General features: G+C 38.1%; 2 protein-coding genes across 2 annotated transcripts; both read left to right on the top strand.

Moving 5' to 3' along the window:
• The first annotated feature begins 67 nt into the window (after nt 1-67).
• Nucleotides 68-6,397, top strand: LOC128619877 (urokinase plasminogen activator surface receptor-like). Its single transcript, XM_053644363.1, has 5 exons — nt 68-416; nt 1,833-1,946; nt 5,046-5,189; nt 5,561-5,671; nt 5,847-6,397. The coding sequence occupies exons 1-5, from the start codon at nt 365-367 to the stop codon at nt 6,047-6,049; spliced, it is 624 nt and encodes a 207-aa protein (XP_053500338.1). The 5' UTR covers nt 68-364; the 3' UTR covers nt 6,050-6,397.
• A 2,158-nt stretch (nt 6,398-8,555) lies between these two features.
• LOC128619419 (urokinase plasminogen activator surface receptor-like) lies at nt 8,556-13,148 on the top strand. Its single transcript, XM_053643598.1, has 4 exons — nt 8,556-8,676; nt 11,403-11,549; nt 11,718-11,828; nt 12,890-13,148. Exons 1-4 carry the CDS (start codon nt 8,556-8,558, stop codon nt 13,090-13,092), a joined length of 582 nt encoding a protein of 193 aa, XP_053499573.1. The 3' UTR covers nt 13,093-13,148.

The raw sequence follows: 13,148 nt of genomic DNA on the forward strand, positions 1-13,148 counted from the left end.
CTACAAAGGCACATCTGTTTTATAAATTGAATCTGTTAACCTTTAAAGCTGGTCTATTAGCTGTGATCGCACACTGATCTGTACTTTGAAGGTTAAATATGAACTCATATTGTCTTCATGTCTTAATTACGTGTTCATACTTAATTACACAAACATGAAACTAGATAAACAAAGCAAGGGTGTTGTCTGTGAAACACCTATTTTGTCTATGTTCTCGATGTTGTCTATGAAACAATGACTATGAAAGGAATGAATAAGTCTGTAACAAATCCCTCCCTTGGTACATCCTACACATATTCTTTCACCTGATTCATTCGAAATCCACCTTTACCGTCACCTTATCAACTTCTCCAACCCAACAACAATGAAGTTCCTGGCTATTACACTGCTGCTCATCTGTACGCTTTTCTCTGAAGGTAAGACGTCTCCCATTTTGTGAGCGTTTGAAACAGAATTCGTTGAAATGTTCAGAACTCAGGGATGTTTCGAGCCTTTCCTTGGGGATATACATTATTAAATTTTTCCGTATTTTTACACAGGGATGACTGGTGGTGATGTTAGATGTAAGGGCTAAAAATCTAACTAGCAATATGAAATAATTACACTATTAATACTACTAGGTACCAGTTAATAGTTACTGATAATAACTAATAGTAACTGTTACTATTACGCTACTATAATGTTGAGCAAGTATGTCATGAGGTCTCACTGATTGAAAAGGAGAGTGAAGTAGGGATTAGTGATATGACGAGATTAAATTGTGAATGATCTGTTTCTGGAGAGATATCGCTACGATGTACCGTGATACTATTTTTTTTTCAGTTGAAAATGCTCAGTCATGGCACCCTGAGCTGTTTTATTAAACCGACTTTACTTTGTTTGCTAGTTCAGCTCACGCTCCACACGTGAACAAACCAATTATAAACGACAGTACGCTGGTCCGTAGCTTACGTTTATTCATCTGTTCGTTTGGCAAATTGGCGGCATGACTGACAAAACGGAGGCCTAAACGATTCAACATAGATTACGTGGAATCGTCGGGTTTTACACAACGTACAAAAATACGCAAAGGCAAGATCGGCACATTGCGGAAACACGATAAATTTGTTTCTCCTCCAAGAAAGCGCTCGAGAAAGAGTGTCGCGAAAGCCTGATGTCACAGTGAGTGCATGTGAACAGCACTGCAGCCAGAAACAACTCTGAAGTAAACAAACGCGTAGTAAAAAGGCAATCGTTATGAGAAAATAATGAAGCATTGGCAAGACGTCATGATATCTTCGAAAAATAGTTGTTCCAACTTACAGAGTTGGAAATATTTTCCTGATGCTGCAATTCCTCACCTAGGATGCCATGAAAAGTGCAATAAAAGCCACAAAAATGAAATACGAATCGAAGTGTACTTTACAGAAATTTGTTTGAAAATCGTTTTATTATTTTTTTTTTTCTTTCAGGCTAACATTACTTGAAGAGCTATAGTATATTTACATGAATGCAGAGTTATTATTGGTTGCTCTGTTACCTCAGTACCTTGCGAAATAGTCTCACAAACAAATAAGGAAATAAGTGTCATGATACACTCGATTCACGAAACTAGCTTGACGATTTCGATCTATCGTTCATCGTTGCCGACAGTAAATTACTCCAGAGATTCTGTTACGAGAATTCAACAGTGCTGTGGTTTAACAGCAAATAAGCTGATCGACATGCAAAAAAACAAACAAACAAAAAAACAATTTACGTTGATATCTTTTATTTTTGAAGGAAGGGGGGCTGTTTTTTTTTCATCTTTATGCAAATGGCCGTTTGTTTTCAGTTCTCTCTTTGCCTTTCAGTGCTGTCGCTGGTGTGTCAGTACAGCGTTTGTCTGTCAGGATCTGGACAATGCAAAAGCACAGAGATAAACTGTCCAAACCAGTGTGTCAGTATAACAAGCATAAAGTATACAGGTAAATGCATCTATATACAGTATGTGTACTTACTTAAATTGTACATATATATTACATAGGACATTGTAGGCCCTGCTGTATATTGTATATATAAGGAAAATTTCCATATACAAGGGACTTTTGTCTGATACGTTCTGTTTCACTGGAATGTTTGTGCACCACACTGAACATTTACCCCCTCTACCCTTATTACTGAAGTACACTGTAGTTGCTTACTGGACTGTCAGAATACTTACCGACAACTTTATTAGGAACATCTGGGCATCTTCACATTCATGCAATTATCCAAACAACCAATCATTTTGCAGATACACGTCACAGGGAAGAACTGTGATCTCAGTGATCAGACAGGCTGGTTTGTGTATTTCAGAAAGTGTTGATCTTCTGGAATTCACACAGAATTTACACACAATGGTGTGTGTGTGTGTGTGTGGGGGGGGGGGGGTCTAACAAAGGAATGGTAGATCTGCGGGTAGAAACCTCAATGATGAGAAAGGTAAGAAGAGAACGGACAGACTGGTTCTTGCTGACAGGCTGACATACTTTATGCACTGGGCCTTGGGGTGGATGGGATACAACAGTCCTCCTGTCAGACAAGGAAAAAAATCTGAGGATACAGTGGACTGAGGCTCACACAACCCCGGCATTTGAAGGATGGTAAAACATCACCTGCTCAAAGTCACTGAGAGATTTTTTTTCTCCAAATCCCACCCCCCCAATTTTCGACGACACTGTTAGCACACGTTTTCATAAGACCCTTTGCATCACCCATAGTTTAGACCAGAAGTCGGTACATTGTTACTGTTATATGGATACAGGACAAGGTCTTTTAAATGGCAAGTTCAATTACAAAATCTCATCAGATGGGACTATTGCTAAAAAGGACTCCTACAGAGCATCCTGACTTTTCTTCTATAATCATCAAGGAACAAATTGTGGAGGAGGTTCTATCTCAAGTCAAACCTCGAAAGACACCAGAGCCTGATGGAATAAAGGGCAAAGTACTGATGTGACATGCAACTAAGCTGAAGGGGGTGCTGACACAACTTTTTCAGCTGTCTCTAGACTGTAATGTTGTACCCCAGGCCTGGAAGGAAAGTACCATTATACCACTGCCAAAAAAGGTACAGGCTAAGGAGCTTGAGGACTTCAGATCGATGGCGTTAACATCTGTGCTTTGCAAGTGCATGGAGAGAGTGGCTTCTCAGCAACTCTCCAAGGAAATTACTGGCAAACTTGATCCCCTACAATTTGCATACAGGGTGTGGCGCGGAGTCGAAGATGCTACCCTCACCCTGCTGAATAAGGCCACAAAGCACTTGGATTTAGTAAATTCCAAATTTTAGGATTTTATTAATTGACTTCTCCTCTACTTTTATACACAGTGTGTATAAATACACTTTTGAGATGTTTGGAGGGCCTACAAGTGCACCAAACCCTGATTTTGTGGATTAAAAGTTTTCTACAGGACCACCCACAACATGTGTTGATAAATGGATGCAGGTCAGAGAATGTGGTTTGCACATCTAGTTGAGCAAAACCAAGGAAATGTGCTGTGGTGCTGACAAGGCACACACACTTTTTAAGCCTTTGTTACTTAACAGAGACGATATAGAGCAGGTGGGATCCTTTAAATATCTTGGAACAGTGAGTGCCTCCAATTTTACCTTCGATAAACACTCAGACAGTATTTTTAAAAAGGCTTACCAACACTTTTATTACATTTATTGAGAAAATTTAGATGCTTTAATGTCGAAAAGGACATTTTAGGAATTGTGTATAAATCACTGATCGAATCTGTACTCACTTTTAACATTGTATCTTGGTTTAAACCTTTCACTCTGAAAAACAAGAACAACCGTCGAGAGTTATAAAGCTAGCTGGTAAAATTATTGGAAAGCAACACTGATCTTTACATCTATTGTGGCAGTCAAAAGGAAAGCTTACACTATTACGTTGGACATTTTCCACCCCCTTCATGATTCGTTTCAGGTACTTCCATCTGGGCAGACAATATAAGGTACCTCTAGTGAAAAATGCTAAATATAGACTTTTATTCCTACTGCAATTGAAACATTAAACAGGATCTTAAGATAAATGTAGCTAATGTAAGAGGTCTCCTACAACAGTTGTGGTGTTTGTTTTGTTTGTAATTGTCTTGTTTGTTGTTTTGTTTGTGTGAGCCTGGGGATGGACAATAAATTTTTTGAATTGAATAAATAACATTTACAAGCTAAGTATGAAGCTAATTCAGCCAGTGTTAATGTTAGCCCTGGACCTGCAGCAGACCACACTTGATAGTGTGCAAAAGAAATCTGTGCACTACTACTAGGTGGTTACAGGATAATTAACATTGTGGCGGCCATAATTGCATGACACAATTCTGATGGCTTCTGGTTTGGGTTGGAATCGTAGCCGCACAACTTGTTTTCAACCCTCCCAAGTTCTCCCACACCACCCCATTGCTATATGCTCCATCCACTGGTTCCCCGTAGCTACCTCGTCATGAAGTACTTAAATAAGCCCATTATTTTAAAAAATCATACGTGTGTGGTTTGTGTGTTTTGTATACTGATAGATATATTGATTCTTTTACATTGTGACTTCCGTGAGTCGCTCTGCCAGATGTCATTAATGTAAATGTAAATGTAAATGTAAATGTAAATACATCCAACTGCTGTACATATGATTTGCCTCCAAGAGTCACCATCATGGCAAAAATAAAGGACTTGTATGAAGACAGCAGAGCAAAGGTAGCCGAGGAACTGGGGCATGCTCAAGCCTAATTTCAGTATCCAAGATTCCAGGGTTTTTCCTATTCCAGGGTTTCCTGCTCTGTTTATTTATTGTTTGTTTATATAAATGTATTTTCTATAATCCAGGTGTCATACCACGTTGCACAAGGGATGTTTTTCCGAGCCTTTATTTATCCTACGATTAATCATGATTGTAGAAGGTTGAATCAAATAAAAACCTTTCAATTCTTTTTTTTTTTTTTTGTACTTGTTTATCAGAAATAGGTGTAAAAAATTTTTAAAAATTCACTTTTAAGGTTTGCATCATATTTTCTAATCGCATGGTGTGTGTATTGTTTTTCAGATGGCAAAAGTTCGACAAAAGTTGTAAAGACTTGTGGCACGAAAGAACTGTGTTTGATTGGGAGTGTAAACCTGGGAGACATGAAAGTGACCCACAATGCCAAATGCTGTAGCACTACTCTCTGTAACACTGAAACGTTGGCAGGTAAAAGGCTGAATGACGAAAGCAGGTGATGTTTTTTTACCAAATGCTAATGCAGTGCACCAAATTTCAGCTCAATCTGAGAAACAGCTGTTCAATGTACCAGATGTTAAATGCAGTCAATCTTGAAACATAACCGCCAATTATAATAACGCTTACTATTTATTTATTTATTTATTTATTTATTAACTGAGTGTGTTTGTTTTGTATTTAAACTTTATTTTAAAATCAAAATGTTCTTATTGGTCAGTGTATCAATTGTATGATTTTTTTCGGCTGATCCCCGGAAATCGGTTTGGTCCCCTGGAGTTTGTATTGTATGAATGTTTGAACATTGTCGGAATAATTCTTGGCGATTTTATTGTTCTGTTAAGATGTTCCGAAGCTGCGGGCCAATGGGAAGATGTGTTACAGCTGTACAGGTAACGACTGCTCACAAACGGTGGATTGTGAAGGCAACGAATATCAATGCATTTCTCAGACAGGTGAATATGGATTATTTTCATCTCTGCATTTAACTACGAAATGAATTGAAATTGTTCCATTGCATTCCATAAATTTTCATTTGTATCCCTTATATAGTTAAATTTAATGTTGTGGAACTTTCTCTTCTCTCTCTCTCTCTCTCTCTCTCTCTCTCTCTCTCTCTTTCTCTCTCAGTTTATCAACTAGGCAAGACCGTGACTATGAAAGGATGTGCAGACAAATCCGCCTGCAATAATTCTGCAATATTAAACTTGCAGGGAATGAACACTATGGATAATCAGTGCTGTCAGGGGAACCTGTGTAACGGTGTTCAGAGCGTCACGCTGAGCTTCCTCCTCGTGTTCTTCTCTCTGCTCTCCTCCATCCTCTTCTACTGAACGCCGCTGAGGAAGCATCTCACTGAAAACTTTATCTACGTTTATCTAAGTTTACGAAAACTATAGACGGACGTTTTATATTTAAGGGGTTGTATGAATATGTTTCTCGCGGCATCAGCTCTGCTGTATTGCTGTTTCAAATGTGACTTGTTTTCATGTGACCCACTTTCCTGTCCGTGATGGTGATCTGTATATAAAACCGCCTAAAGCTAGATTTTTATCATTTGCACTTGTGTTTATATAGTAGTTAGGAAGACTGTGAATAGAAATCCACCAGGAAGTGGGAATTACAGAATTACAAAATAAAGAAAGCTACACAATTATGTGTCTGAAGGAATTTATTTGAATATGTACTGTGCTGGTATGAGTAAACAGAAAAACCCAATCCTCAAATATAAATTATTACGCTTTTTACTGTCTGTATCCTGTTCAGAGATACAGGATCTGAACACATTGAGGATATCAGAAATGTGTCATATGTTGGAGATTTCGTTTTATTAATGCAAGAAATAACTTAGACAAGTTGGAAAGTTTGCCTTTTTAAAAATAAAATAAAATACAGGTTTACAAACAGAGGAAACGTGAATAGAGTCTGAAGTAATGGATAAGAAATGGATTAATTTTTAGAAACAATGAGACAGAGGTAAACAGGACATTTAGATAACACCGAGAAAGCTAATATAGGTGCATCTCAAAAAAATTTGAATATGATGGAAAAGTACATTTTTTTCCCGTAATTTAATTAAAAAAGAGGAACTTTCATATACTGTAGATTCATTACACATAAAGTGAAATATTTCAAGGCTTTTTTGTTTTAATCTTGATGATTACGGCTTACAGCTCACGGAAATCAAAAATCCAGTATTTCAAAATATTAGAATAAAGAATTTATAATACAGAAATGTCGACCTGAGAAGAGCTCTAATCAGCTCATTAACGCAAAACACATGCAAAAGTTTCCTGAGCCTTTAATTTCTGGTTCAGTACACACAACCACAATCATGGTGAAGATGCAAATTTTGATGTAAATTTTGAATTTCATTTGGAAATCAAGGTCCCCGAGTCTGGAGGAAGAGTGGAAAGGAACAGAATCCAGGTTGCTTGAAGTCCAGTGTGAAGTTTCCACAGCCAGTTATGATTTGGGGTGCCATGTCATCTGCTGGTGTTGGTCCACTGTGTTTTCTCAAGTCCAGAGTCAATGCAGCGTCTACCAGGATATTTTACAGCACTTCATGCTTCCATCTGCTGACGAGCTTTATGGAGATGCTGATTTCCTTTTCCAGCAGGACTAGGCACCTTCCCACAGTGCCAAAACTACTAGTAACTGGTTTGCTGAGCATGGTATTACTGTGCTTGATTGGCCAGCCAACTCGCCTGACCTGAACCCCATAGAGAATCTATGAGAGACACCAGACCCAACAATACAGACAAGCTGAAGGCCGCTATCAAAGCAACCTGGACTTCATAACACCTCAGCAGTGCCACAGGCTGACTGCCTCCATGTCACACTGCATAGATGCAGTAATTCCTGCAAAACGATTAAAACCCCGACTGAGTATCGAGCGCATAGATTAACATACTTTTCATAAGGTCGACATTTCTGTATTATAAATTCTTTATTCGAATATTTTTGAATTCCAATTTTTGATTTCCGTGAGCTGTAAGCCGTAATCATCAAGACTAAAACAAAAAAAAGGCTTGAAATATTTCATTTTATGTGCAATATACACATATATATCTACAATATACGAAAGTTCCACTTTTTGAAATAAATTACAGGAAAAATTAACTTTTCCACCATATTCTAATTTTTAGAGATGCATCTGTATTTGACCAGGCGGGAAACAAAATGAAAGCCACTGAGTAAACGTGAGTTTAAACATTGTCAGATAGCATTATAGTTTCAATCAGCTGAAGAAAAAAACACAAACAACATTTACTGAGATCACCAACAACCTCCACAGGGCCGGGTTAAAGGTATCACAATCCACTGTTTGAAGAAGACTTTGAGAGCAGAAATTTAGAGGCCATACCACAAATGTAAACCAGTCATCAGCAGTAAGAATTAGAACTGGAGTTAGCAAAGAAATACAGAGATAAGCCACAAAAGTTCTGCAAAAACACCAGCAATGACGTCTCAAGTCATCCTCATAGCAGTGGAGGCTAATACTGTGCATATATAGGGAGAATACAATGTACGACTACAATTACAGTCACTTACTTACTGTGGTAACGGTCAGTTAAGAGTCGTACCATTAAATGAATAGTCATGACAACAGACGCTAGTTAGGCTAAGGAGACCTCTGGTGGACAAGTGGTACAATTACATGGGCTGGCGTTCCAGTTGGGTAAATGGTAAAATGGTAAATAGCGCTTTTATCCAAAGCGCTTTACACTGTGTCTCATTCACACACGGTAGCAGAGCTGCCACGCAAGGCGCCAACTTGCCATCGGGGGCAACTTGGGGTTCAGTGTCTTGTCCAAGGACACTTCGGTATGTGGAGTCATGTGGGCTGTGAATCGAACCACCAATCCCACAATTAGTGAAAACCCACTCTACCACCTGAGCCACAGCCGCCACAGCCACCACTGTGGAGGGCTGATCTCTGATCCAGGTCTGGTTCAACGTAAGTGCAGTTTTTTGGCCCAACATTTTTTTTTCGTTGGCATTTCTAATAATCATTTATTAATTTAATTATCTGTAGTTTTGGTATTCTCCATCTCACCCGTGCCCCACCTGAAAATCCTTCATGCCCCACTAAAGGGCGCACAATCCACAAGTTACAAAAGAACAAAAACAAAAACCTTTTCACACAAACGCATTCAGTGAACACAGTCTTCAAAATTCTTGCACACATCCACTCATTTTCTTCCACCATCAGCAACTTTGTATCTCTACAGCTTCATTTGTAAATGTTTGTGTAGTTTGTATCAAAACTTTGTGATTACATTAAAGTTCAAAAATTCAACGGACAGGGGGCTCGAACTACACCGAAACTCTAAAGTTGAGTGTTCTGGGTCAGAGAGATACCAACAGCACTGTTTATGTAATATCATACCTGCAGTAATGTCATAAATCTAACTCTGGATGGTCATTCCATTTCGTCATGTACAGAAGTAAAAGACCTTGGTGTGATTATTGACTCCAGTCTTTCATTTGACACTCATGTAGATGAAATTACTAGAATATCCTTCTTTCCTGTCAGAAATATTTTAATATAAGAAATATAACATCACAACACGATTCATACAGTTAACAAAAGTTCATGCTTTTGTTAACTCTAAGTTGGATTAGTGTAATACCTTACTGTCTGGATGTTCTAGTAGGAGCATAAACAAGCTCCAGTTAGTCCAGAATGCAGATGCAAGAGTCCTTACTAGAACCAGAAGATACGACCACATCACCCCGATCTTATCCACACTGCACTGGATCCCAATCAAATTTTGCATTGATTATAAAATACTACAATTGACCTATAAAGCACCAAACGGTCTCACACCACAGTACTTGAGCGAACTTTTGGTCTTTTATGATCAAACAAGTGGTTTTCACTATTTAAGAATGTGGTATAAAATAGTGTTCTTCACACTTAGATAGTAAACACATTGAGCATATCAGAAATGTGTCATGTTTTGGGGATTTAGTTTTATTAATGGCAAGGTTATACTTATAGTTTAAGTATAAGCTTACTTTAAGCTTATACTTATTGGAAAGTCAATAATTTTCTTTTCTTTTTTTTTCTTTTTTAAAAAATATATAAATCCAGATATACAAACAGAGAGAAAGTGAATAGAGTCCGAATTTTCATAGAGTAAGTAATTTAGAAACAAGTAGACAGTTAAACAGGGAGAGTTAGCCAATACCTAGAAAGCTAATATTTGACCAGGCAAGAAACAAAATGAAAGCTGCTCAGTAAACATTATTAAAAGCTGAGTTTAAACACTGTCATATAGCATTACAGTTTTAATCACTAACAAGATGAAGGATGTCTTCTGTAAAGAGATATTTATTTAACATTCGTTCCAAATATCGTGTATATAAGCAGGCGTATGCCTGCTTTTGTTATTTATTTTAATAAATATCCACAGCTTGCACTTCAGTTGTTTCCGCTTCATGAGAATTTTCACTGTTGAATTCTCACGTTTTTGCACTTTTTCACAGGAAAGTCTTTGAGACAGAGTGCTTTGTGCTTTGATGAGGGAAAGTTATAAAGATATTAAGATAAAAGATATTTTTATTTTTGCTTCATTAAAAAAATTAACACTGTATTGTGTGTTTACTTAGATTGCCTTTGTTTTATGTTGTGTTTTGTTTGAACATCTAAAACCATTTAGTATGAGATATATACGAAAAGAGAGGAAATCAAGATGGGGCAAATACTTTTTCACAGCAATATCATAGAGATCGAGATTGCGTGGCCACATTTTAAACGAGCACCAGTGAACATGTGCAGCTCTGCAAAATATTTAATATTCAATTTTATTGAATGTCGTGCCCTTTATCAGGATAAAGCAGTTACTGCAGTGATTTACAGGAAAGAGAAAGTTACGCCCCATCACAATTACAGAAATTAAACTTAAGGTATACGTCGGGGGAGGGAAATAAATCCCTCCCTCCTTGTACACGCCCCATCGCCATAAAATCGGGCTTCCTCTCAGACCTTACTCAGAATTGAACCCCGTGTGCTTCACCTTCACACCTCTACTTCTAGAAAAAACCACCAACAATGAAGTCTCGAGTTACACTGCTGCTCATTTGCATGCTTTTCTCCAAAGGTAATGAAGCTCATATTTTGAATGGAGGAAATAAATAGAATTAAATCAGTACTTCATTAAATCATTCGGTCAATAGTTGCTTGGTGTGAATAGTTTAATGATTGTGCAAGAGGTTATTTATTTATTTATTTATTTATTTATTATTTCATATCATTTAACTTCATTTATCCCTTTTATTTTAATTCTCATTTCATTATTTTCTTCAGCGCTGTCACTGTCGCTGTCTGCCATCAGCATTTGGAAACTGCACCAACGAACAGATCACCTGAAAAGATAAATGTCTCAGTGCAACCACTTCTGTGAACTCGAGTAAGTGTGTGTGTGTGTGTGTGTGTGTGAGAGAGAGAGAGAGAGAGAGAGAGAGAGAGAGAGAGAGAGAGAGTGTATATACCCTAATTTTTTTTTTGTACTCCCTGGATTGTTCCATATAAATACTATATATGGAGCGTGCATGAATAAAACATGAGGTTGATTATTTTCCTATAACAGCATGCCCTGAAGTGTTTCATTCATCTTATAACAAAAAGTATGTAACTGAAATCACACTCATCACACTGCGATGTGGAATGTTCTGTAGGTGCTAAAAGTGTGACAGATTATACCATTAAGACTTGCAGCGTGCCGGAACTGTGTGCAAATGTGAGCCTGAACCTGGGAGCAATAAACATGACATTCAATGCCAAATGCTGCAGCACTGATCTCTGCAATGCTGAAAAACTACCAGGTAAAACAAAGCGCTACCGAAAGTTGCTCAAGGTCTCTTTATATCATCCATTTCATTTAAACCCAAGATAGATATGATCCTTGTTTATTTTATTTCACATTAAATACTTATTGGAGTAATTCTTGGTGATGTATGAGACTGTTTGTTTCGTTTGATTTCCCCGCTAAGTTCTTCCGAAGCAGGCTCCCAATGGGAGAACGTGTTACACCTGTGATGCTCACGGCTGCTCAGCAAAATTGAGATGTGAAGGAGATAAAGATCGCTGCGTCGCTGTATCAGGTGAATTTTATTTAACACTTTCTGTAACAAGCATGGATGTTTTTTTTCAGAACTGAGATCTTTTATGACTTTAAAAAGTACACTTTTCCCCATTTGAGGTGAAGTAAAAAGTACAAGTAAATTGTATCTGTTTCTTTGTTGAGTTGTTACTGGTTTTTCATCAAATCTGCAGGAATTTTATTAATGTAAAAAAATAAGTGTTCTATTTGATATGGATGAGCTCTTAAGCGGATACTGATAGATTAATATTAGTCTAAAATGTATATTAAATATTACATTTCTTGAAAGTTTATGAATATGCAAATTGAAAATGTACCAAACCTGTACGCACGAGTGATGATGCACTGGTGAAGTGGATTCCCGGCATGGCCCCGTGTGTGCCGAGTTTGCGTGTTCTCTCTGTGTTACAGGGGTTTTCTCCGGGTACTCCGGTTTCCTCCGCCAGTCCAAAGACATGCATGCTGATTGGCATGTCCCAAGTGTCCGTAGTGTATGAATGTGTGTGTGATTGTGCCCTGCAATGGATTGGCACCCCGTCCAGGGTGTACCCCGCCTTGTGCCTCATGCTCCCTGGGATATGCTCCAGGTTCCCCACAACCCTGTAGAAAAAGCGGTATAGAAAATGGATGGATGGATGGATGTTAATTTACAACGTTCATGTCTTTTCTTTAGACATTATGCCATTTTAATTATATTCATACAACTGTAGTGTAATTCCACAATATAGGTTACCACAGGGTGACCACTGAAGTTTAATATTATTCTGTAACAGCGCATCCTGGAGTGTTTTATTCCTCTTGTACCACAGCAACTTTATTTCCGACTGTTACAATGCTAACACTGGAGACTACTTCCATGACGTACAGACTGCTTCACCACAGGAGCCTTTCATAATGGAGCGTGTACATTGTGATTACTGAGAATTACATGTGTGAAAACAAACTACTTTGTGTTTGTAATTGAAAACGCAATGTTTGTAATTTAACCCTTTATTAACACACTCTCTCTCTCTCTCTCTCTCTCTCTCTCTCTCTCTCTCTTTCTCGCTCTCTCTCTTTCAGTTCACCAAGAGAACGAAACCATGTTCTTTAAAGGATGTATGTCCAAGAGCCTCTGTACTGCTTCTGGACCATCAATCGTGCCAGGAATCAGCGTGTCAAAAGTGAAGTGTTGTGAGGGGAATCTGTGTAATGGTGCTGAGAGCTTCACACTGAGTTTCCTCCTCATGATCATCCCTCTGCTCTCCTCCATCCTCTTCTACTGACCTCTGAGCTGACGAAGTTCCTTTAAAGCTTTGTCGGCATGGAATGCAAACACATT

This window comes from Ictalurus furcatus, chromosome 15, assembly GCF_023375685.1.
Source record: "Ictalurus furcatus strain D&B chromosome 15, Billie_1.0, whole genome shotgun sequence".
Taxonomy (NCBI): domain Eukaryota; kingdom Metazoa; phylum Chordata; class Actinopteri; order Siluriformes; family Ictaluridae; genus Ictalurus; species Ictalurus furcatus.

Coding starts and splice junctions, on each gene's coding strand:
- LOC128619877 (XM_053644363.1), top strand. CDS start 365: ATGAAGTTCCTGGCTATTACACTGCTGCTCATCTGTACGCTTTTCTCT. Junction 417..1,832: donor CTGTACGCTTTTCTCTGAAG/GTAAGACGTCTC, acceptor TTTGCCTTTCAG/TGCTGTCGCTGGTGTGTCAG. Junction 5,190..5,560: donor TAACACTGAAACGTTGGCAG/GTAAAAGGCTGA, acceptor TGTTCTGTTAAG/ATGTTCCGAAGCTGCGGGCC.
- LOC128619419 (XM_053643598.1), top strand. CDS start 8,556: ATGTGGGCTGTGAATCGAACCACCAATCCCACAATTAGTGAAAACCCA. Junction 11,550..11,717: donor CAATGCTGAAAAACTACCAG/GTAAAACAAAGC, acceptor TTCCCCGCTAAG/TTCTTCCGAAGCAGGCTCCC. Junction 11,829..12,889: donor TCGCTGCGTCGCTGTATCAG/GTGAATTTTATT, acceptor TCTCTCTTTCAG/TTCACCAAGAGAACGAAACC.